We start from the raw sequence: 26,212 nt of genomic DNA, 5'->3' as shown, positions 1-26,212 counted from the left end.
GCTTAGTTGCTCCGCGACATGTGGGATCTTCCCAGACTAGGGCTCCAACCCGTGACCCCTGCATTGGCAGGTGGATTCTTAACCACTGTGTTACCAGGGAAGTCCTAAAATTCACCAATTTTAATAAGTTTTTTAAAAAAAATTCACGCTGATATGACAGGTGTCACAATACAATCTAACAAAATTGTTTTGAATGACGTTAAAGACAACTAAGCCCTACTAGATCCATCTTATGGAAAAAACCGAACAGACTTTTTTGGCCAACCCCATATCCCAATTTTACAGATGAGGAAACTAAGACTCAGAAAAGGTTTGAAACTTACCCAGAGTCACTGAACTAGTGTGTTATTCTAACCTGTACATATATTGGGTTGTTTTTTAACTTTTGATTATGAAAAAATTTCAAATTTATACAAAAATAAAGGGAATAGAATGGTGAAGTCCTGTGCAGCCAGCAGCAGCTTCAACAACCACCAATTCACAGTCAATCTTGTTTTATCCATTCTCCTAGCCAGCCCCAACCCTGATTATTCTAAAGCAAATCCCAGACATCATACCACTCCATCCACAATACACGTCTCCGTAGATGAGGACCCTTTATAAATGTAACCACAACGCTGTTAGTACCACCTATCCAAGTAAGCAATGCCCTAACATCATCCACTTTCTACTGGTGTTCAAATTTCCCCAATTGTTTTGTAATATTTCCTCACAGTTTGTTTGAATCAGGAACACACACACACTCCTCTGTAGTGTTGGGGCTGGAATTCACACCCTCATTGGTCTGGCCACAAACCCATGCTCTTTCCAAACACCAAACTTGCATTATGAATTGGAGAAATCTATAGAGTTTATGCTATAGTTAACTTGAGTACACACACACACACCCCCCAATTTATAAGTTTTAGATATTGTTTTAGGCAGTCAAGCTAAGGTAGTAATTTGCAATTTCTCTTCACTAAAAAACTGATGAAAACCCTTAGCCAAGTATTCTCTCTACAATCTGCCAATTTTCTCTTCTTATGTCCTGCAGGTTTTTTGATCTCTAAGGAGTTTTCTACTCTATTTTTATCCAACAGTAAGTTGTTCTGAGATTGTTATTTTTTTATTTAAAGATCTTTATCATTGATTTCATTCGTCCATCCATTCATCCAACAAATTAATTAAGCACCTATCATTTGCCAGAGACTGTAATTGACAGATATGGTTCCCACTCCTGTGGACCTATATTCTTTGGGGAGAGGGAGAGACTAAAAATAAATGACAAATAATTAAAACAGTTTTAAATTGTGTTAAATACCATGTAAAAGCAGCAGGGAGTGAATAGAAAATAATGGTAGAAACTACTTTCAAAGGCATTGTAGAAAATGATTTGCTTTTACTTGCTGAAGTTCTTTTCATATGCATCCTCCATCGTTGGTATTTAAAAGAAATTAAATCTTTCAATATGCTTTTTGCTAACTGCTTGGTACTTGCTATTTATTAAAATGTTCAGTAGCTTTTTAAAAAATTGATTATGCTATAGTCTTGCTCCTACACGTCTCTAATTTGAACACTCCGTATTCTGCTGCCAATGTGGTGGTGGTGGGACATTATACTTAATTTCTTTGGTGAAAAGAGTAACTTTCAGATTGAGTCTAAACAGAAAACAGATCTCCCATTAGGCAGAAACACAGTTACCATAATGCTTGTTGAGTCATTCTTTTTGGTTGTTGTTATTCAAGACATGAAAATGTTTTTAACTGAGTTGGTACATATTTGTTGAAAATTTTAAATCATATAAAAGTTCGTATGTGAAATAAAGTCCCTATCAAGCAAGCCCTGCTCCTTCCACTCTCAACCCTCAAGTATACACCTATGGCATTTTGGCATGCCTCCCTCCATCTTTTCCTGCATGTATAAGGTGAGCTAAAGTAGATTGGAGTGAGTGGGGGGAGAGAGAGAGAGAAAGAGAGAGGAGGAGGGGGAAGGAGGGAGAAGAAGCGAGAAGGGGATGAAAGAGGGAAGTGAGAACAGAGAGCTGAAGCCAAGAATTCTTAGCAGACCTTGCTAGCTCCCTTTCTTGTCTCTAACCTTTAAATGGCTTTTGCTTTCCCCATAGATTCTGTGAGGAAAGCTAACTGTGGGGATGAGAGATGTTTGTGTTGCCCAGCCTTCATTCCCTACTGCCTCTAGTGAACCTCCACGCTGTTACCTCCCTAGAAACGATCCAAATTCCCTTCCCAGCCATAACCCTCATTTCTCAAGTCGTCTCTGGCGGGGAGCTTTGGGCTCTTTTCACAAAAACAAGGCAGATCTGATTCTCCACCTCAGAATTTCTTTATTTACGCATATGTTCCATTGGAGGTGTGGGAGGTAATTTTAGATAGGACAGCACCCCAACATAAAATAACTTTGAATTAGAGGGTGAGAAAGTTATTACCATTTTAATTGTTTCCTCATTTTTCTAATTGTTTCAAGGAGAAATTTAGCATGGTGGTAATGTTTTCCACGCCTCCCTAACTCATGCTATTCTCTCTATTTAACAGAGAAAATAAGCCCCAGGCTGGCATCCTTTGTCAGACGACTATTTAGTTAGAATTTAACAATATGATATTGTTTTCATTGTATGTATTTTCTACAGTTACATTCTATTTATGGCAAATGATTCTGGTAGGGATTTAGAGTAGAGATATAAAGTTTCCTTTGAAAAAATATTTATTTTTAGAAAAACGGAGTCAATAATAGTACAAGTGGTCCTAGAAAATAACAAAAATCATGCTGGTGATACCCCATGGATGGGAGTATGGGGAACAGGTAGACACCTCAATCAGAGTGTACATAGCCCCCCCATCAACTCTACTCCTTTTTCCTCCACCCCTTACCTAAGGGCCTCCACTGCCTTTTCTTTGCTCTCCAGAGGCCCCATTCCCTCCTGGATGCAATTCTAAATCTTTCTCTGCTCCCCCAGAGTCATACTGACCTAATCTTGGAACTCCCTTTTCTAAGGGGATCTATGTTGAGGTGTCAATGGGTGTTACCTGTTCAATTTAATGATGTCATTTTAATAATGATAGATCACTTAGCTCAAGAGAAAGTGGAAAGAGCCTGATTGATCTGTGGTCAGATAGTTCTCAGACTAATTCCTGCCTTAACCAAATATTAGCTGTGACGTGGGCAAGTCAGTTAAGCCAAAAGAGTTAGTTTAGCGTACTGGGGATTTAGGGAAGGGAGGAAGACAGCCTTGTAGGGCCACAGGCAGAGCCTTTAAAAAGCCCTCCCTATTCCTAGCTAGAGCAATTAGGCAAGAAAAAGAAATAAAGTGCATCCAAATTGGAAACGAAGAAGTAAAATGATCTCTGTTCACAGATGACATGAACTATATGTAGAAAATCCTGAAGATTCCACACATTAAAAAAACTGTTGGAACTAATAAATGAATTCAGCACCAGCACTTCTTCCTGCTCCTTTTATTGACCCCAGCTCTGTGCTTTCCCACAGTAGAGGCTTATTGAACATTTGTGAACTAAGTAGTTGTCTAAATGTGTGATTGATTAGTGCATGAGTGAAATAGCTCAGCAAATGTCCTGGTGGAAGGGGCCCTGGTCTAGGAATCAGTTCTGGGCTCTGCTCACAACATTCCCTGAGCCTCCTTTGCCTAAGGAGCAAGAGAGGGGCTTGGGGAGATAGTTGGAGCTCTCCACCAGCACTGCCACTCTGAGACAGGCCTTGCTGGCACCTCTACCATCATGTCACCAGGTCCAGCTGACAAAGACACCTGTCCTGGAGAAAGTCACCTCAACTGACCAAATGACCAGAGGTCATACATGTTCTCCTCCAGTAGACCTCAGGGGACCCACACGTCATAGAGGAGCAGGATGTAATGCGGTGTTGAGGAGAGAGATTAGGGAGGAGATAGAGGTGGTGTAGAGGTGAGAGTGATTTCCTAAATTCCATTTTGAAGTCAGTTTTCAAAATCAGAGACTTGGAGAATACCCCTCTCCCCACAAAGAAACACCAGATTGTGAGAGACAGGAAATGTCCATCCAGAATTTCATTTTTCAAAGACAGGATCTGGAAGGTAATAGCCTGGCCTCCTGCTTTCGGGGTCTGGAAGCTGAGTGGATGTTCTTCATGGCATCAAGCAGGCTGGGCTGACACGATTTTGACTGGCTGCTTACTTATAATATCATCACTTTTCTGTTGAGTTTTTTTATTTTTAACATCTTTATTGGAGTATAATTGCTTTACAATGGTGTGTTAGTTTCTGCTTTATAACAAAGTGAATCAGCTATACATATACATATGTTCCCATATCTCTTCCCTCTTGTATCTCCCTCCCACCCTCCTATCCCACCCCTCTAGGTGGTCACAAAGCACCGAGCTGATCTCCCTGTGCTATGCAGCTGTTTCCCACTAGCTATCTATTTTACATTTGGTAGTGAATATATGTCAATGCTACTCTCTCACTTTGTCCCAGCTTACCCTTCCCCCTCCTCGCGTCCTCAAGTCCATTCTCTACATCTGTCTCTTTATTCCTGTCCTACCCTTAGGTTCATCAGAACCATTTATTATTATTATTTTTTAGATCCCATATATATGTGTTAGCATACGGTATTTGTTTTTCTCTTTCTGATTACTTCACTCTGTATGACAGACTCTAGGTCCTTCCACCTCACTACAAATAACTCAATTTCTTTTCTTTTTATGGCTGAGTAATATTCCATTGTATGTATGTGCCACATCTTCTTTATCCATTCATCTGTCGATGGACACTTAGGTTGCTTCCATGTACTGGCTATTGTAAATAGTGCTGCAATGAACATTGTGGTACATGACTCTTTTTTTTTTTTCTTTTATAAATTTATTCATTTATTTATTTATGGCTGTGTTGGGTCTTCGTTGCTGCGCAGGGGCTTTCTCTAGTTGCAGTGAGCAGGGGCTACTCTTCTTTGCGGTGCGCAGGCTTCTCGTTGCGGTGGCTTTTCATTGCAGTGGCTTCTCGTTACAGAGCACAGGTTCTAGGCGTGCAGGCTTCAGTAGTTGTGGCACGTGGGCTCTAGAGCACAGGCTCAGTAGTTGTGGTGCACGGGCTTAGTTGTTCCGCGGCATGTGGGATCTTCCCGGACCAGGGCTCAAACCTGTGTCCCCTGCATTGGCAGGTGGATTCTTAACCACTGTGCCAACAGGGAAGTCCCCATGACTCTTTTTGAATTATGGTTTTCTCAGGGTATATGCCCAGTAGTGGGATTGCTGAGTCATATGGTAGTTATTTTTAGTTTTTTAAGGAACCTCCATACTGTTCTCCATAGTGGCTGTATCAATTTACATTCCCACCAACAGTGCAAGAGGGTTCCTTTTCTCCACACCCTCTCCAGCATTTATTGTTTGTAGATTTTTCAATGATGGCCATTCTGACTGGTGTGGGGTGATACCTCATTGTAGTTTTCATTTGCATTTCTCTAATGATTAGTGATGTTGAGCATCTTTTCATGTGCTTTTTGGTCATCTGTATGTCTTCTTTGGAGAAATGTCTGTTTATATCTTCCACCCATTTTTTTGATTGGGTTATTTGTTTTTTTGATATTGAGCTGCATGAACTATTTGCATATTGTGGAGATTAATCCCTTGTCAGTTGCTTTGTTTGCAAATATTTTCTCCCATTCTGAGGGTTGTCTTTTTGTTTTGTTGATGGTTTCCTTTGCTGTGCAAAAGCTTTTAAGTTTAATTAGATCCCATTTGTTTATTTTTGTTTTTATTTTCATACTTTAAGAGGTGGATCAAAAAGATCTTGCTGTGATTTATGTCAAAGAGTGTTCTGCCTATGTTTTCCTCTAAGAGTTTTATAATGTCTGGCCTTACATTTAGGTCTTTAATCCATTTTGAGTTTATTTTTGTGTATGGTGTTAGGGAGTGTTCTAATTTCATTCTTTTACTTGTAGCTGTCCAGATTTCCGAGCACCACTTACTGAAGAGGCTGTCTTTTCTCCATTGTATACTCTTGCCTCCTAAGGTGACCATATGTACGTGGATTTATCTCTGGGCTTTCTATCCTGTTCCATTGATCTATATTTCTGTTTTTGTGCCAGTATCAGACTGTCTTGATTACTGTAGCTTTGTAGTGTAGTCTGAAGTCCAGGAGCCTGATTCCTCCAGCTCCGGTTTTCTTTCTCAAGATTGCTTTGGCTATTTGGGGTCTTTTGTGTTTCCATACAAATTGTGAAATTTTTTGTTCTAGTTCTGTGAAAAATGCCGTTGGTAGTTTGATAGGGATTGCATTGAATCTGTAGATTGCTTTGGGTAGTATAGTCATTTTCACAATGTTGATTCTTCCAATCCAAGAACATGGTATATCTCTCCAGCTGTTTGTATCATCTTTAATTTCTTTCATCAGTGTCTTATAGTTTTCTGCATACAGGTCTTTTGTCTCCTTAGATAGGTTTATTCCTAGGTATTTTATTCATTTTGTTGCAGTGGTAAATGGGAGTGTTTCCTTAATTTCTCTTTCAGATTTTTCATCATTAGTGTATAGGGATACAAGAGATTTCTGTGCATTAATTTTGTATCCTGCTACTCTACCAAATTCACTGATTAGCTCTAGTAGTTTTCTGGTAGCATCTTTAGGATTCTCTATGGATAGTATCATGTCATCTGCAAACAATGACAGTTTTACTTCTTTTCTGATTTAGATATCTTTTACTTCTTTTTCTTCTCTGATTGCTGAAGCTAAAACTTCCAAAACTATGTTGAATGATAGTGTTGAGAGTGGGCCACCTTGTCTTGTTCCTAATCTTAGAGGAAATGGTTTCAGTTTTTCACCATTGACAATGATGTTGGCTGTGGGTTTGTCATATATGGTCTTTATTATGATGAGGTAGGTTCCTTCTATGCCTACTTTCTGGAGAGTTTTTTTTTTTAATCATAAATGGGTGTTGAATTTTGTCAAAAGCTTTTTCTGCATCTATTGAGATTATCATATGGTTTTTCTCCTTCAATTTGTTAATATGGTGTATCACATTGATTGATTTGCGTATATTGAAGAATCCTTGCATTCCTGGGATAAACTCATCTTGATTATGGTGTATGATCCTTTTAAGGTGCTGTTGGATTCTGTTTGCTAGTATTTTGTTGAGGATTTTTGCATCTATATTCATCAGAGATATTGGCCTGTAGTTTTCTCTTATTGTGACATCTTTGTCTAGTTTTGGTATCAGGGTGATGGTGGCCTTGTAGAATGAGTTTGGGAGTGTTCCTCCCTCTGCTATGTTTTGGAAGAGTTTGAGAAGGATAGGTGTTAGCTCTTCTCTAAATGTTTGATAGAATTCGCCTGTGAAGCCATCTGGTCCTAGGCTTTTTTTTTGTTGGAAGATTTTTAATCACAGTTTCAATTTCAGTGCTTGTAATTGGTCTGTTTATATTTTCTATTTCTTCCTGGTTCAGTCTCAGAAGCTTGTGCTTTTCTAAGAATTTGTCCATTTCTTCCAGGTTGTCCATTTTATTGGCATATAGTTGCTTGTAGTAATCTCTCATGATCCTTTGTATTTCTGCAGTGTTACTTCTCCTTTTTCATTTCTAATTCTGTTGATTTTAGTCTTCTCCCTCTTTTTCTTGATGAGTCTGGCTAATGGTTTATCAATTTTGTTTATCTTCTCAAAGAACCAGCTTTTAGTTTTATTGATCTTTGCTATTGTTTCCTTCATTTCTGTTTTATGTATTTCTGTTCTGATCTTTATGATTTCTTTCCTTCTGCTAACTTTGGAGTTTTTTTGTTCTTCTTTCTCTAATTGCTTTAGGTGTAAGGTTAAGTTGTTTATTTGAGATGTTTCCTGTTTCTTGAGGTAGGATTGTATTGCTATAAACTTCCCTCTTAGAGCTGCTTTGCTGCATCCCATAGGTTTTGTGTCGTCATGTTTTTATTGTCATTTGTTTTTAGGTATTTTTTGATTTCCTCTTTGATTTTTTCAGTGATCCCTTGGTTCTTTAGTAGTGTAATGTTTAGCCTCCATGTGTTTGTATTTTTTACAGTTTTTTCCCTGTAATTGATATCTAGTCTCATAGCATTGTGGTTGGAAAAGATACTTGATATGATTTCAATCTTATTAAATTTACCAAGGCTTGATTTGTGACCCAGGATATGGTCTGTCATGGAGAATGTTCCATGAGCACTTGAGAAGAAAGTGTATTCTGTTGTTTTCGGGTGGAATGTCCTATCTTGTTTAATGTGTCATTTAAAGCTTGTGTTTCCTTATTTATTTTCATTTTGGATGATGTGTCCATTGGTGAAAGTGGGGTGTTAAAGTCCCCTACTATTATTGTGTTACTGTCGATTTCCCCTTTTATGTTTCTTAGCACTTGCCTTATGTATTGAGGTGCTCCTATGTTGGGTGCATAAATATTTACAATTGTTGTATCTTCTTCTTGGATTGACCCCTTGATCATTATGTAGTGTCCTTCTTTGTCTCTTGTAATAGTCATTATTTTAACGTCTATTTTGTCCGCTATCAGAATTGCTACTCCAGCTTTCTTTTGATTTCCATTTGCATGGAATATCTTTTTCCATCCCCTCACTTTCAGGCTGTATGTGTCCCTAGGTCTGAATTGGGTCTCTTGTAGACAGCATATGTACAGGTATTGTTTTTTTTTTTTTTAAAAAAAACATTAGCATTTATTACATATTTACATCTTAAAACACCACCCAACTTAGTAAAAACAGGGCATTCAATGGCACACTAGCAGTGGAAGCTACTTTTTAACTACCAATCATTTTTACAAGGTCATACCTATATAAAAATAAACACTAAGGAGAATAAATAGACAACCAAAGTGAATAAGAAACAAGTATAATTATAAACAATACCAGATATTAAACGAATCTATAAAAGTTTCACTATATATGGATTTTCACTCAAAGTAGGCAAAATGCATAGTCATCTCAAATTTGGAAGATAGCAAGTTAATAGATTTTCTCATTTGAGGCCTATCCAACCTCAGTAATATTTCTAGATGAAGCCTTAAGTTACTATTATATATTTTAAAAGGACTGGTCCAGTTGCATTTTCTCTATTTTTAATTCCTCCTCTTCATTTACAGTATTGGCAGCAGCATCATTATGTGGATTGTCTAGAAGGTCTTTGTTAAATCCATTTGATTCTTCCTCCTTTTGCTCCTCACCTGTACTACCCTCTTCAGGTGTGTGTGTACTGGGTGTGTTCATTAACAAGTCATTTCCTAGGGACTGATTATTACTCAGTAGCTTTGCCTGTCTTCTTTCCAAGGCCAGTTGTTTATTTCTCTCAATTCTTTGTTGTTGTTCTTCTGTTAGGCTTCTACTAGACTCAGAAGCAAACTTTGCACTTTCAGATGAGTTTGTCAGAAAGGGATCTAACTCGGTAGCAGTTACATCATGGCCATTATTTTCCCCTACTTCATCTTTATTGCTAACAAAATCTTCATATAAAATAGAGAGATCAAGTCGAATTTGTTTTAAACAGGTCTGAACTTCCTTCTTATTTCCCAGATATTCAACTCTGTCAATAAAATCTTCAAATTGCAGTTTAGGGAACAGCCTGTGCACCCAGTGCTCCATGTGTCTGATTAGTGTCTTCAAGTCCTCAGCCTCATGACCTTTACCTTTGAATTTTGCCTTATCAAACACATGCCTTAATGCTGGAAGCCCTCTCTCTGAAATTAATCTCTCAGCATTCAGCTTGGGTATATTCCTTTTAACTGTTCTCTTTGGAGGTACAGGAACACGTGCTCCTCTCCCTAACTCTTCTTCAGGTTCAGGTCCTTCACCATCTTCTCTCCCTGGAGAGGCCGGAGGTGGGAATGGAGGAAAAGTTTCATCTTCTATATGCTCATAATCTGGTAGGTCAATCAAGCCATTCTCCTGTGGTTCTAGCATCTTTTCCTCTCCTCTCCGCACAGGTCGCAGCCGGTCAGGCCTCCCTTCCTCTCCAGTCCCGATCAGCCCAGGTCCGTCTCAGTCATGTCCTCCTGCTTCCTCACTCCCTCCTTGCGACTTCCTGGCATCCCCGCTCCCCAGCCTGACTCCCTCGGCCGGCTCTCCCCTTGGGAACTTCACTCTCCCGCCAGCCCACTCTCACCTCGAGCAGACTCCAGGTATTGTTTTTGTATCCATTCAGCCAGTCTGTGCCTTTTGGTTAGAGCATTTAATCCATTTACGTTTAAGGTAATTATTGATATGTATGTTCCTATTACCATTTTCTTAATTGTTTTGGGTTTGTTTTTGTAGGTCTTTTCCTTCTTTTGTGTTTCCGGTCTAGAGAAGTTCCTTTAGCATGTGTTGTAAAGCTGGTTTGGTGGTGCTGAATTCTCTTAACTTTTGCTTATCTGTGAAAGTTTTAATTTCTCTATCGAATCTGAATGAGATCCTTGCTGGGTAGAGTAATCTTGGTTGTAGGTTTCTCCCTTTCATCACTTTCAGTATGTTCTGCCACTCCCTTCTGGCTTGCAGAGTTTCTGCTGAAAGATCAGCTGTTAACCTTATGGGGATTCCCTTGTATGTTATTTGTTGCTTTTCCCTTGCTGCTTTTAATATTTTTTCTTTGTATTTAATTTTTGATAGTTTGATTAATATGTGTCTTGGCATGTTTCTTCTTGGGTTTATCCTGTGTGGGCCTTTCTGTGCTTCCTGGACTTGATTAACCATTTCCTTTCCCATATTAGGGAAGTTTTCAACTATAATCTCTTCAAATATTTTCTCAGTCCCTTTCTTTTTTCTCTTCTTCTTCTGGGACCCCTATAATTCGAATGTTGGTGCGTTTAATGTTGTCTCAGAGGTCTCTGAGACTGTCCTCAGTTCTTTTCATTTTTTCTTTATTCTGGTTCCTGGCAGTTAGTTCCACCATTTTACCTTCCAGGTCACTTATCGGTTCTTCTTCCTCAGTTATTCTGTTATTGATTCCTTCTAAAGTATTTTTAATTTCAGTAATTGTGTTCATCACTGTTTGTTTGCTCTTTAGTTCTTCTAGATCCTTGTTAAATGTTTCTTATATTTTCTCCATTGTGTTTCCGAGATTTGGATCATCTTTACTATCATTATTCTGAATTCTTTTCCAGGTAGGTTGCCTATTTTGTCTTCATTTATTTGGTCTTGTAGGTTTTTACCTTTCTCCTTCATGTGTAACATATTTTTTTGTCGTTTCATTTTGGTTTTTTTTTTTTTAATGGGTGGTGCTATATTCCTGTCTTACTGGTTGTTTGGCCTGAGACGTCCAGCACTGGAGTTTACAGGCAGTTGGATAGAGCTGGGTCTTGGTGCTGAGATGAGGACCTCCGGGAGGCCTCACTCCAATTGATATTCCCTGGGGTCTGAGGTTCACTGTTTGTCCAGCGGTTTGGACTCGGAGCTCCCACCACAGGAGCTCGGGCCCAACCTCTGGCCTGGGAACCAAGATCCCACAAGCTTTGTGACATGGTAAAAAAAAACAAAAAAAAACAAAAAAGGAAAAAAGAAAGAAAAAAGAAGCAGTACAATATCAAAGAATAAAAACAAAATAAAATTAGAAAGTTAAAAATTATATTAGGAAAAATAAAAGTATAATTGAAACAACTGCAACAAGGTAAAATAAAACCACATCTGTTGAGATTTTAAAGTGAAGTCAGAAAGCAGTTACCAGAACAATCATCCAATCATCTCCTTTATTCCAAGAGGATTATTTATAGAAATTCTTGCTTTAATATATCAACAGTATCTCCTCAAAGGAGGGCGTTAGTCATGGTTTACTCCAGGGGGAGCTCTCAATTTCTTTAGTTTCCTTTGCTTATGAAAAATCTCTTCGAAGCACCCAGTCATCTCTCCTGACATCTGAGGGAAAAGCGGTCTGTTTCTTAGTGAGTTTGGTCTGAGTAGGGGCTATATTGAGAAAGCCGAACTGTTTCTGTGTTCCCTCTGAGTTAAGTCTATAGACATTTGAAAGTCTACGCTGAGATATCATAAGAAGCAGTGGACTGTCTGTCCACCGAGAGACCACCAGAAGAGCATTGCCATGGTGAATTGACTACTCTGTCTTGTGGGCTTGCACATATGTCTTCCCCGCTCTCAGCACCCATCAGTCCACTCAGGCTGACGGAGTTTGCAAGTGGCAGACTCCAAGCCTGAATGTCAATGTGATGATTGAAAATAAGAAATTGTAACTACCAGATGGACCGCACATTCAGGCACTCTCTGTTTGCAGGTACACAGAAAGGCAGATGAGAATCACAGTGTCTTTTGATGAGCATAAGAAGTGGGAAAGAGGACTTAGTTACAGGATGCGAGTTCATTTAATGGCATCAATTTTCAGCAGCCCTGCACATCCATCTCCTCAGGAGGAAAGCATCCTTCCAGGTGGAACAGAGCTTGCAAGGCCCTGATAAGGCTCCTTCTCCCAGCACAGAGCTTGGGTGAACCTCTCTGGGGTTTCCATAGCAGACCAACTTCCTTCAGATCGATATAGTCCTTCTGAAACTATGTTAATACCATCTGGTCTTATTTTAATGGGAACCAGGCTGCCTAGGGTATCTGTTATGGATAAGGTTCTCTGGAAAGCAGCCTCTGAGGCAGAGATTTGTGTGCCTTGGAGAGTATTCTTGGGATGAACACCTGTGGTGGAGTGAAGGAAGCAGGATGGGGAGAGGGAGTTGAACTGCCGTATAGGTGTGACAAAGGTCAGACAATCCCATGGGAGGTCCTGGAGCTAGAGTGGTCCCTTATAGTTGTTCTGTATCAAGGTAAGGGGCCCAGGCTTTGTTCCCTGCATCTATCACGGGATGAGGGTTATATGTGGGAAGAAGGCATGACTTTGGGTGAGGCTGCTCTTTTCAACTGAGAGCAAGTCTAAGAGAAAAGCTCGTCTGAGCCATCAGATGCCAACACTCCTGCAGCTAGGGCAATCGATGCCTCAGTTCTGCAACTTATACCCCTTCAGTCCACACTGTGACTTGTGAATATGAGCCCTGATCCCAGAGCCTGATTCACAGTGACTGTTGAGCCCCATACAAGCCCAGCCATAGCAGTGCAACGGCATGTGAAATGAGAGTCAGAAGTGGCTGCATGGGATTTCATTCATTTGAAACCTTATTATTAGTTGTTATTGCCGCAGGCATCCTCAGGGATGATAAATCCACATGGTGGAGGGAACATATGGCCATCACATCCAGTGGTGTGGTCAGAATCTGGGTCATTACCACATTAGCCGTACACTTCCTCTTCCACCATGCAGAGGGACTGCTATCCCTGAGCCCTCTGTTCATTCTTCTGTGTCTTTCCACCAGCAGCTCCCTTTGCCTGGGATGCTCTCTGCTTAGCCTTCCCCCACGTCCAGCTGATAAACTTCTACTCATCTTTCAGGGTCCAGTGTGAATGTCACCTTCTCTTGGAAACCTCCCCAGGCCAGCTCTTTCCATTGCCTAGCAGAATTTCTCATGCCCCCTCTGAGACCCCAGAGCACCCGTTATCCCTGCTTCAGGAGGCTCTCTCCATAATTGTGGGTCTGCTGGTCTTTTTCCTGCTGAGCTCCTTAAGGCCAGGGGCTGGATCTCACCCCATCTGTATCTCTGAGCACAGAGCCATACAGACTCAGTGCATGAGCTGAATGGATGAAGGAGGGAACTTTGAAAGCTTCGAATCAGGAATGAAGGAGAACAGTCAGGCTGAAGAGAAGGCATGGTGGATTGAGCTAGAAAGAGTTCATGTCAGGAAGCCCAGCAGGGAAGCTCCTCATCCTTCTTGACTTGAGCTACACAGTTTCACCTGAAAGTTTCTGTAACTAAGCCTTCTCCTGGGTCCATAGGTGGTACTGCCCTCATTTCTCTACCCTGTGCCCAGTGCTGTGGCTGAATATACCAGCAGTCAGTGCCCAGTCAAAATGTGCTGAATAAATAAGAGAATCCAGAATTCAGGGATAAAGACCAGGAATGGGATGTGGCGGTAGGAAGAAAGGGTTAATTTAAAGATATTTTGAGGCAGAAGTAGAAACACAGATGTAGAGAACGAACGTATGGACACCAAGGGGGGAAAGTGGGGCTGTGGTGGTGGTGGTGGTGGTGGGATGAATGGGGAGATTGGGATTGACATACATATGCTAATGTGTATGAAATAGATGACTAATAAGAACCTGCTGTATAAAAAATAAAATAAAATTCAAAAAATAAAAATATTTTGAAAGTGGAAATGATAGGCTCAGATGACAGGCTGTTGTATCTGAGAACAAGGAGGGCACGTGTCACAGGTTTGAAGTCCAAAGAATCAAGTAAGTCAGGTTTGGAGGTAGAGTATGGTCAGCTCACGTGATCCATACACTGAATATGAATATTTAAGTCAACAAAGCAGCACTTTGGTTCAGAGAAAATGTGAACATAATATTGGAGAGCAGAAAAGGAGTACGGCACATAGATCTGGTGAGAGCTCCTGTTCAATTTGTGATGCTTCATGTCAAATATTGGAAGCAATTTTTCAAGATCTTTTTTTTTTTTTTAAGTTTTTTCTCCCTACAACTTTATTTTTTAAATTTATTTTTATTTTTGGCTGCGTTGGGTCTTCGTTGCTGTGCGCGGGTGTTCTCTGGTTGCAGCAAGCGGGGGCTACTCTTTGTTGCAGCATGCGGGCTTCTAATTGCAGTGGCTTCTCTTATTGCGAAGCACGGGCTCTAGGCACGTAGGCTTCAGTAGTTGTGGCACGCGGGCTCAGTAGCTGTGGCACGCAGGCTCTAGAGCGCAGGCTCAGTAGTAGCACACAGGCTTAGTTGCTCCGCAGCATGTGGGATCTTCCTGGGCCAAGGCTCGAACCCGTGTCCCCTGCATTGGCAGGTGGATTCTTAACCACTGTGCCACCAGGGAAGCCCTCAAGATCTTTTAAATGCGACCTGCTTCTAATAAGAAATGACGCTTAATTATGGGTTGGCTTGCCCAGACTGCTCTGGCCTCTCAGTGGCTGTCACATGGATGTCATTGGTGAGATGTGGTTGAAGGCTCCAAGCACCCATGGTGAGCCTGCTCTACTGTTTCCCATTTAGAAATATTCACTAGGTGGCAACAGAGACTCACTTGCCTCCCAGGAGAGCACCTGCTTTTTGATAAACTACAAAATTAGCCTTGCATATTCTAGCTCTATAAAAATATTATAGATTCCTATTTGTAAAAAAACACACAAAACTTCATTTTATAAAATGGGGCATTTTACCAAAGATACATATAAAGAGTGGAAAAACTATTCAGAATAAATATACAAACAAATCAAATGACTGTTTTTCTCTAACCAGGCACTATCTTGCCTGACTTTTCCTGAGAAACTCATCACTCCAGGGGTTCTAGCTGGCTGTTTTTCTGCATTCTGTTTGTCTGCCTCAGCTTCTGTCCTAGAATTTTGTGAAGTTTATTTCTGCCTTTTCTGAGGCTTGAAAGAAATTGCACTATTTGTTTCTTTTTTCCTACATAGATTTTCACACAAAACAGGGACAAAGGCTTGTGGTAGGGGTTACTTGATGAACCATTTGAAGGTAGACAGAGAAGGCTAACTGCCTGCACAGAAACACTGATTTTGTGGAGCTCGGGGGAGCCATCAAACCATGCTGATTTCAGCTTTCTCACCTGTAAAATGAGGATTATCGCAACATCTCCCACATGGGGTTGTTTTAAGATTGGATAAGAAGAGGACAGGAGACACTCTGAAAATTGCAAATCAGGGTACCAATGTTGTAGATCAATAGATCTCTTTTAAAAAGACGCTGTTCCTCAAAAAGAAACTCTTTACTTAATTTTAAAGAACATGCTAGCTGTGGAGGATTCTTTCACAAAATGTGACAATTGTGGAACAACCTATGCATTCTGAGTGTGGAGGGCAGGCTCTGCCCCTCCTGTGGAGTCTAGGACGTGGACCTTGGTTGCTATTCTGTTAGAAGCCAACGAGGTGCCCCAGGTGCAGTCTACTAGGAAAAGGGGCTGAACAACTGTTTCATTGGGAGGAGGCCGTTATGAACTTGGCGGTTTCCTGGAGCTGGTCATTGCCATAATTAGAGAATGTTAAAAATCGGAGGTTAATTTTCCACTTCTGTCTCCAGTGCAAATCCCATCAAACTGGGGTGGTAATGCTCAGTCTGGAGTACAGAGATGGCCTCAGCTGGATTCCACATGGCATGTGCTGAGTGCTGACTGCTGGGGTCACCACTCAGCTGCAGGTACAGGAGCAAGGCTGAGAGCAAGGAGGGACTCACACTGGTTGGCCTGAGGGCCTTGCTTATGTCGAGCCTGCACAGTATTTGTTTTAGAAAATTTGAGCCCTCATTTAACAACTGGGAACTTTGATATGTTAAATCTGGATTTCTGGCTTCTCTCAAAAAATTAGAAGATATAGCAACGTGGGTCCTAGTTAACTCACGGAGGCCACTGATTCGTGTTGAGGGGAAGCTGTCCCTTTGGTGAAGCACAAGTTAGGCTATTTGCCGCAGTCCTCACCTTTCCCTATTTTATTATCCCCAGGACTGCTTCACTCATTTGTGTCGCCTGCCTGACCCCCTTTGGCATATGAGTTTGCTACCTCAAATTAGACTATGAAAAGTTCTGAGAATTATACATAGTCGCATTAAAGAAAAAATTTTTTTCTTTTAAGGGCAGTGTGGTGACTGCAAAGCCCACACCCTAAGTGGATATGTGGTCATGACCTTTGACAAGCACTGCAATATCTTCCGTTTTTTACCCTTCAGTCTCACTTTCGTTCTCACTATTTCTTCACTTGTATTAACTGGGGCTAGTGTAGTTAAGATAAGCTGAAGCAGCATTTTTTAAAAAAGGACTTTATCTATCTATCTATCTATCTATCTATCTATCTATCTATCTATCTATCTATCTATCTATCTATCTGCTTTTTCCAAAGTCAGTGTGTTGAATGTTCTATTTCATTTCATCAAGAGAAAAAAAGAGAATTGTCTGAGGTTCCTTTTGGTATGTAGCCCTAGATCCTAGATTCATTTCCTACCATTGTGGGTTGGTGATTGATATAGAAAGAAAGAAAATCCTCTTCCTCCTTATTAAGTGATATAAGCTTAGAGAACTTACAAACTATTTAACGATTTATAAACATTTACCTATATGTAAGCAGCAATCAGAAGATATGATGGGAGAAAACAATCCATTTGTAATAGTAACAAAACAGATAAAATACCCCCCAAATAAATTTAATCATATAAATAGATTTGTATCAAAAACACATTTAAAATGCTATATTAAGCCACAACAAAAAAAGGAGGGTACAAAAGAAGCCTTACACAATGGAAAGTTCTGCTATGTTTGAGCTTTCATATACTTGAGAAGACTCAATATCAAAATACGTCATCTCCCTAAATTAATCCAGAGATCAGTGACTTTCCTGATTAAAAAAATCACATTTTTAAGCATATAAACTGAATCTAAGGTCACATGAAAGCAAGCATATTCTTTTTTTTTTTTTTTTTTTTTTTACTTTTTCAAGCCCATTTAATACTTTCCAGGCCCCTCAGGTGCATGCAGTTGTTTGCTTGTTTGAATTATTAACATTTTACTTTTTTTTAAATGGAAGTATAGTTGATTTACAGTGTCGTGTTAATTTCTGCTGTTAGCAAATTGATTCAGTTATACATATATACACATTCCTTTTTAAAAAATATTCTTTTCCATTATGGTTTATCATAGGATATTGAATATATTGAATAGTTCCCTGTGCTATATAGTAGGACCTTGTTGTTTATCCATCCTATATATAAAAGCTTACATCTGCTAACTCTTCCTCCCACTCTAACCCTCTCCCAACCCCCTCCCCCTTGGCAAACACAAGTCTGTTCTCTATGTCTGTGATTCTATTTCTGTTTCATAGATAAGTTCATTTGTGTCATATTTTAGATTCCACATATAAGTGATATCATATGGTATGTGTCTTTCTCTTTCTGACTTACTTCATTTAGTATGATAATCTCTAGGTCTATCCATGTTGCTGCAAATGGCATTATTTCATTCTTTTTTATGGCTGAGTAGTATTCCATTGTATATATATGTACCACGTCTTCTTTATCCATTCATCTGTTGGTGGACATTTAGGTTGTTTCCATGTCGTGGCTATTGTGAATAGTGCTGCTATGAATATAGGGGTGCATGTATCTTTTTGAATTATAGCTTTGTCTGGATATATGCCCAGGAGTGGGAATGCTGGATCATATGGTAATTCTATTTTTAGTTTTCTGAGGAACCTCCAAACTGTTTTCCACAGTGACTGCACCAACTTATATTCCCATCAACAGTGTAGGAGGGTTCCATTTTCTCCAGATCCTCTCCAGCATTTGTTATTTGTAGACTTTTAAATGATGGCCATTCTGACTGGTGTGAGGTGGTACCTCATTGTAGTTTTGATTTGCATTTCTCTAATAACTAGCGATGTTGAGCATCTTTTCATGTGCCTATTGGTCATCTGTATGTCTTTGGAGAAATGTCTATTTAGGTCTTCTGCCCATTTTTGGATAGGGTTGTTTGTTTTTTTTGGTGTTGTTGAGTTGTATGAGCTGTCTGTATATTTGGAGATTAATCCCTTGTCGGTCGCATCATTTGCAAATATTTTCTCCCTTTCTATAGGTTGTCTTTTCATTTTGTTTATGGTTTCCTTTGCTGAGCAAAAGCAAACAAGCATATTCTTTTTTTAAAAAATTTTTATTGGAGTATAGTTGATTTACAATGTTGTGTTAGTTTCAGGTGTACAGCAAGGTGAATCAGTTATACAAATACGTATATCCACTCTTTCTTTTTTTATTTTAAAGATTCTTTTCCCATATAGGCCATTACAGCGTACTGAGTAGAGTTCCCTTTTATTAGTTATCTATTTTATGTATAGTAGTGTGTATATGTCAATCCCAATCTCCCAGTTTATCCATACCCCTCCTTATCCCCTGGTAATTATACGTTTGTTTTCTACAACTGTGACTCTACTTCAGTTTTGTAAATAAGTTCATTTGTACCCTTTTTTTTTTCAGATTCCATGTATAAGTGATATCATATGATATTTGTCTTTCTGTGTCTGACTTACTTCATTCAGTATGACAATTTCTAGGTCCATCCATGTTGCTACAAATGGCATTATTTTGTTCTTTTTTATGTCTGAGTAATATTCCATTGTATATATGTACCACATCTTCTTTATCCATTCCTCTATTGATGAACATTTAGGTTGCTTCCATGTCCTGACTATGGTAAATAGTTCTGCAATGAACATTGGGGCGCATGTATCTTTTCGAATTATGGTTTTCTCCGGTTATATGCCCAGGAGTGGGATTGCTGAGTCACATGGTAGTTCTATTTTTAATTTTTTAAGGAACCTCCATACTGTTCTTCATAGTGGCTCTACCAATTTACATTCCCACCAGCAGTGTAGGAGGTTTCCCTTTTCTTCACACCTTCTCCAGCATTTATTGTTTGTAGATTTTTTGATGATGGCCATTCTGACCGGTGTGAGGTGATACCTCATTGTAGTTTTGATTTGCATTACTCTAATGATTAGTGATGTTGAGCATCTTTTCATGTGCTTTTTGGTCATCTGTATGTCTTCTTTGGAGAAATGTCTATTTATATCTTCCACCCATTTTTTTGATTGGGTTATTTGTTTTTTTGATATTGAGCTGCATGAGCTATTTGCATATTATGGAGATTAATCCCTTGTCAGTTGCTTTGTTTGCAAATATTTTCTCCCATTCTGAGGGTTGTCTTTTTGTTTTGTTGATGGTTTCCTTTGCTGTGCAAAAGCTTTTAAGTTTAATTAGATTCCATTTGTTTATTTTTGTTTTTATTTTCATACTTTAAGAGGTGGATCAAAAAGATCTTGCTGTGATTTATGTCAAAGAGTGTTCTGCCTATGTCTTCCTCTAAGAGTTTTATAATGTCTGGCCTTACATTTAGGTCTTTAATCCATTTTGAGTTTATTTTTGTGTATGGTGTTAGGGAGTGTTCTAATTTCATTCTTTTACGTGTAGTTTTCCAGTTTTCCCAGCACCACTTATTGAAGAGGCTGCCTCTTCTCCATTGTATATTCTTGCCTCCTTTGTCATAGATTAGGTGACCATAGATGTGTGGGTTTATCTCTGGGCTTTCCTCTTCCACTGATCTATATTTCTGCTTTTGTGCCAGTACCATACTCTTTTGATTACTGTAGCTTTGTAATGTAGTCTGAAGTCAGGGAGCCTGATTCCTCCAGTTCTGTTTTTATTTCTCAAGATTGCTTTGGCTATTTGGGGTCTTTTGTGTTTCCATACAAATTGTAAAATTTTTTGTTCTAATTCTGTGAAAAATGCCATTGGTAATTTGATAGGGATTGCAAGGAATCTGTAGATTGCCTTGGGTAGTATAGTCATTTTCACAATATTCTTCCAATCCAAGAACATGGTATATCTCTCCATTTGTTTGTGTCATCTTTGATTACTTTAATCAGTATCTTATAGTTTTCTGCATACAGGTCTTTTGCCTCCTTAGGTAGGTTTATTCTTAGGTATTTTATTCTTTTTGTTGCAATGGTAAATGGGATTGTTTCCTTAATTTCTCTTTCTGGTGTTTCGTTGTTAGCGTAGAGGAATGCAAGAGATTTCTGTGTGTTAATTTTGTATCCTGCAACTTTACCAGATTCATTGATGAATTCTAGTAGCTTTCTGGTGGCATCTTTAGGATTTTCTATGTATAGTGTCATGTCATCTGCAAACAGAGAGAGTTTTACTTCTTCTTTTCCAATTTGGATTCCTTTTATTTCTGTTTCTTCTCTGATTGCCATGGCTAGGACTTCCAAAACTATGTTGAATAAAAGTGGCGAGAGTGGACATCCTTGTCTTGTTCCTGATCTTAGAGGAAATACTTTCAGGTTTTCACCATTGAGAATGATGTTAGCTGTGGGTCTGTCATATATGGCCTTTACTATGTTGAGGTATGTTCACTCTATGCCCACTTTCTTTTTTCTATGTTCAATTTTTAGTTTTTTAAAAATATCTTTATTGAAGTATAATTTCTTTACAATGTTGTGTTAGTTTCTGCTGTACAATAAAGTGAATCAGCTCTACATATACATATATCCCCATATCCCCTCCCTCTTGCATCTCCCTCCCACCCTCCCTATCCCACCCCTTTAGGTCATCACAAAGCATCGAGCTGATCTCCCTGTGCTATGCAGCAGCTTCCCACTAGCCATCCATTTTACATTTGGTAGTGTATATATGTCAGTGCTACTCTCTCACTTCATCCCAGCTTCCCCTTTCCTCCCTGTGTCCTCAAGTTCATTCTCTATGTCTTATGCCCACTTTCTGGAGAGTTTTTATCATAAATGGGTGTTGAATTTTGTCAAAAGCTTTTTCTGCATCTATTGAGATGATCATATGGTTTTTATTCTTCAATTTGTTAATATGGTGTATCACATTGATTGATTTGTGTATATTGAAGAATCCTTGCATCCCTGGGATAAATCCCACTTAATCATGGTGTATGATCCTTTTACTGTGTTGTTGGATTCTGTTTGCTAGTATTTTGTTGAGGATTTTTGTGTCTATGTTCATGAGTGATATTGACCTGTAATTTTCTTTTTTTGTGGTATCTTTGTCTGGTTTTGGTATTAGGATGAGGGTGGCCTTGTAGAATGAGCTTGGGAGTGTTCCTGCCTCTGCAACTTTTTGGAAGAGTTTGAGAAGGATGGGTGTTAGCTCTTCTCTAAATGTTTGATAGAATTTGCCTGTGAAGCCATCTGGTCCTGGACTTTTGCTTGTTGGAAGATTTTTAATCACAGTTTCAATGTCATTATTTGTGATTGGTCTGTTCATATTTTCAGCTTCTTCCTGGTTCAGTCTGGGAAGGTTGTGCCTTTCTAAGAATTTGTCCATTTCTTCCAGGTTGTCCAGCATATTCTTTTTTCTTTTGGCTGTGCCACATGGCATGTGGGATCCTAGTTCCCTGACCAGGGATCGAACCTACGTCCCCTGCATTGGAAGTGCAGAGTCTTAACCACTGGACTGTCAGGGAAGTCCCTGTCCAGCATATTCTTGAAGAGAAAAATTTTGGAAAAGAGAAAGAGTAGAAGAGATATTGGTCATACAAGATACTAAAACATTATAAATCTACAGTAATTAAAACAACATGGTAAATATGCATAACTAGATCATTATTACAGACTAGGAAATCAAGCCAAATACATATGGGAATTTAGTATATGATACTAAATTGGTTAGGGAAAAGGTAAATTATTCATTTAATGGTGTTCAGACAAGTAGACAATTATATGAAAAACATTGGATCTCTAACTCAGTTCCTACACCAAATTAAATTGCAGCTGGATCAAATATACAAATGTGAAAAATGAAATAACAGAAGTAGTATGTAAAAATATGAGAGATTTGACTAATAATACAAAATCTGGAAGGGTCTTCTAATAAAGCACACACAGACACAAGTTGGTAAATTCTACTACAAAGAAATAACAAAAAATATTGTGCATAAAAAAAGAATACTCAAACAAAATTAAAAGAAAAAGGAGGAAACACAAAACTGGGAAAATGATTGCAAGCTGTATAACTAGTATAGGGTTATCTTCTGTAATATCTTTCTTTATTCCATAATTATTTCTTAGTATATAAAAATTCCTGCAAGTAAATATGAGATGGACAAATGATAAAAACAAGAGGGAAGAGATATGGGAACATATGTATATGTATAACTGATTCACTTTATTATAAAGCAGAAACTAACACACCATTGTAAAGCAAATATACTCCAATAAAGATGTTAAAAAAAAAAGAAAAAAAAACAAATGGTTATCAAAAAAGGAAATACAAATGATTCAAACATGAAAAAATGTTCAACTTTAGTGTATAATAATAGAAATGCAATTAATGGTATGGTAAGTTGTCTTTTTTTTTTTTTAACCTATTGGATTAGCAAAAGTATCAAACTAGAAAAACAAGGGTCTTTTTCAAAGACTTGAAGGCTTGTGAGCCAAACAAATGGATTCTATGCTTCCAAGAATTACTCTGGATTTTGGACTTCTTGAAGAAATGTAGATGTCTGTGAAGTAAACTAGCATGTTAAAATAGAGTTTGCAACAATAATACAATAATAATTGTTGCAGGCAAAAATCATTAGTAGACGCTAAAATTAGTGGACAACATGCATGACTGAGATGTAGAGTATTATTACAGTCTCAGACTATCTCCCTATAAATTAATTATTAATTACAAAGCAAGAAGTAGTAATTTACAGTAAGTAGTGAATCCAGGCATTCACCATCCTGTAAGGAAGCCCAGTTAGCCACATGTAGAAGATCTGACTCTCCCAGGGACAGACATCAAGTATGTGATGTATGTGAGTAAAGGAGCCTTCAGGTGATCCCAGCTTTTAGACTTCAAGTTTTCCATCTGAGAACTCCAACATCATGGAACAGAGACAAGCCATCCCTGATGCACCTTGTCTAAATCCCTAAACCCCAGAATCCATGATCATAATAAATGGTTGATTAATGGTGGTGAGTTTGGGGATAATTTGTTGTGTAGTCCTAGTAACTGGAACAGGTGTTGTCTGCCAAATTTCTCCACCATAAAGTTACCACTTTCCCCTTTGTAAGTAGTAAATAATTTATATTTTGAGATTATATAAATATTCTGTTCCTCACCAAACTTCACCCTAATCAAACTAGTTTTAGTGTCCATTGATGATTTTCTAATTGTATTATTCCTTCTATATTTATTAGCGTTTTTTCCATAAAGAAGAACTTTATCTTTTCCCCTACTTATGTATATATGTGTCTACTCATAACAGTGTGATCTCATGGATTCTTATTTTATTCAGTGGAATATAATGCATTATTATCACTAACACTCAGATTGTCCCAGATTTGGCCAGTAGGATTCCTTTGAGATGATCCTGGGTCATTTTCTCAACTACCTATTGAGCATCTCTTTAGCTTCTGGTACAAAAGATGTTCCAGGCTCACCTTGTGCTTGAAAAGCTTCAGTCCTGGAATATAAGACTTTTGTCTAAGGAGCCCTCATTCATTTAATGAGGAATGGTATTTAGAAACCAAGACATAAGTGCTAGATATGGTGATTGCTATTGGGGTGTCATTTCTTCTAAGTGCTCTCAGTGGACAGAGCTAGAAAATATATTTATTTAACTATTTATTTATCTATCTATTAAAAAGCACGAGTTCAGGGACTTCCCTGGTGGTGCAGTGGTTAAGAATCTGCCTGCCAATGCAGGGGACATGGGTTCAAGCCCTGGTCCGGGAAGATCCCGCATGCCACGGAGCAACTAGGCCCGTGAGCAGCAACTACTGAGCCTGCACTCTAGAGCCCATGAGCCACAACTACTGAGCCCACATGCCACAACTACTGAAGCCTGCGTGCCTAGAGCCCGTGCTCCGCAACAAGAGAAGCCACCACAATGAGAAGCCCGCGCACTGCAACGAAGAGTAGCCCCCGCTAGCTGCAACTAGAGAAAGCCCGTATGCAGCACCAAAGAGCCAATACAGCCAAAAATAAATAAATAAATAAATAAATAAATTCATAAATTTATAAAGAAAAAAGCACGAGTTCATACTGATACCTCCAATTGCAATCCATAACCAGAGAACATTATTTTCTTCCCCTTTTCCATGTTTGTAACTCTTTGACATAGTGAGAAACCTGGCCCCCAGTCCCCTTAACATATTTACTCGTTTGCTCAAGCCTAGGACACAGAAAGTAGTTTCAGAGTTGCTGACTCATGCCACTGAGAGAAGCAGTCTACTATCTGGAATTCAGCATTTGTTTTCAGAAATTTTTTTAGGGAATATTTATATTGAGTGAAATGCACATATCGTTAAAAGTATAGTTTGATATATTTTGACACATGAACACACACATACTCCTATTGAGGCATAGAACATCCCATCACCCCAGAAAGTGCCCTCATGCCCCTCCTTAGTCAATCCTCCCAGAGTTAATCACTTTTCTGATTTTTTTCACTATGGTTTTATCTTTTGTAGAACTTCACATAAATAGATTCATACATTGTCTACTTTTTTATGACTGGCTTCTTTCACTCAGCATAATGTCTATGAAATTCGTTAATCTGACAGTAGTTTTTTCCTATTTATTGCTGAGTAGTATCCATCTTATACCACAGTTCATTTATCTGTTTTCCTGGGGGTAGAAATTTGGGTTGTGTTCTGTTTTTGACCATTATGAATAATTCTTATACAAGATATTTTGTGGATATATGTTTTCATTTCTCTAAGGGTAAACAGGATCAGCAGTACAGTAGGTACATGTTTAAATGTATAAGAAAATAACCTTTCCAAAGTTGTACGATTTTACACTCTCATCAGCAACTTCTGGGAGTTTTGGTTGCTTCACATCCTCATCAACATTTGGTATTTTCAGTCCTTTTAATTTTAGCTATTCTAGTAGTTTTTATTTTTATTTTTTCATTGGCAATGACTTGGAGCTTTCTTCCCCGACTTTTAAAGCATGGGCGTCCCCGAGTTGGGTTTTGGCTCATTCTCCACTCTTTCTCTTCCTTTGGATTTAGTTCAGGGAGTGGGAATAGTTGTATGGTTCTTAAGATTTTTGCAATTAAGCTTGAAGAAATGGATCAGAAAGTTCAAGGATGCTCTTTACATTCCTAATTCAGATTTACATAAGCTTTTGTTAATGAGACCAAAATTTTGTAATTACATGTGCATATAATTTACTTGGGTTTGTTCTGTTTTGTAAAGCTGGTTTCAATTATAGATATTTATAAAGAAAATGAGTATCTGGCATTGTTTACATGCTAACACTTCCAGAGTTTTTATGAAAATTACACAAGTGGAAAGATGAATTCTCATAAAATTTTCTTAACAGCCTTTTTATTTTTAGAAAGTAATGCAAACCGTTCAAGGCTAGCATTAACATATTGCCAGACTGTTAATTGTACTGAGTGTTCTTATAATACTTTCCTTTGTGCATACTTTCAGTATGGCCACCATGTCCCCATATCATATTATCTGCACTTTATAGATGGAGAAATGGGGGACGCAGAGGGGTGAAGCAACTTGCTTAAGATCTCACAGTTGGTAGCAGATCAGGAGTTAAAATGAAGGAGTCTGTGTCATGGCCCATGCTGATTCCATTAGGAGGTGCCGGGGCCTCCCGGTGAGCCCAATGTGTTCCTTGGCTCTAAAAGCATCTTGTTCCTTTGTTTCAAACAGCACCATGGAACATCTCAGGTGCCAGAT

The 26,212-nt window shown here is 38.8% G+C and overlaps 1 protein-coding gene across 1 annotated transcript; it reads right to left on the bottom strand.

Annotated features, from left to right (window-relative positions):
- Positions 1 to 9,010: 9,010 nt before the first annotated feature.
- On the bottom strand, positions 9,011 to 10,037 carry LOC133085205 (TIMELESS-interacting protein-like). Its single transcript, XM_061182136.1, has one exon. The coding sequence runs from the start codon at positions 9,881 to 9,883 to the stop codon at positions 9,011 to 9,013; it is 873 nt and encodes a 290-aa protein (XP_061038119.1). The 5' UTR covers positions 9,884 to 10,037.
- Between the last annotated feature and the right edge of the window lie 16,175 nt (positions 10,038 to 26,212).

Source organism: Eubalaena glacialis, chromosome 2, assembly GCF_028564815.1.
Source record: "Eubalaena glacialis isolate mEubGla1 chromosome 2, mEubGla1.1.hap2.+ XY, whole genome shotgun sequence".
Lineage (NCBI taxonomy): Eukaryota > Metazoa > Chordata > Mammalia > Artiodactyla > Balaenidae > Eubalaena > Eubalaena glacialis.
The sequence above is the reverse complement of the archived record's forward strand: the minus strand, read 5'-3'. Positions and strand labels throughout refer to the sequence as shown.

Coding starts and splice junctions, on each gene's coding strand:
- LOC133085205 (XM_061182136.1), bottom strand. CDS start 9,883: ATGCTAGAACCACAGGAGAATGGCTTGATTGACCTACCAGATTATGAG.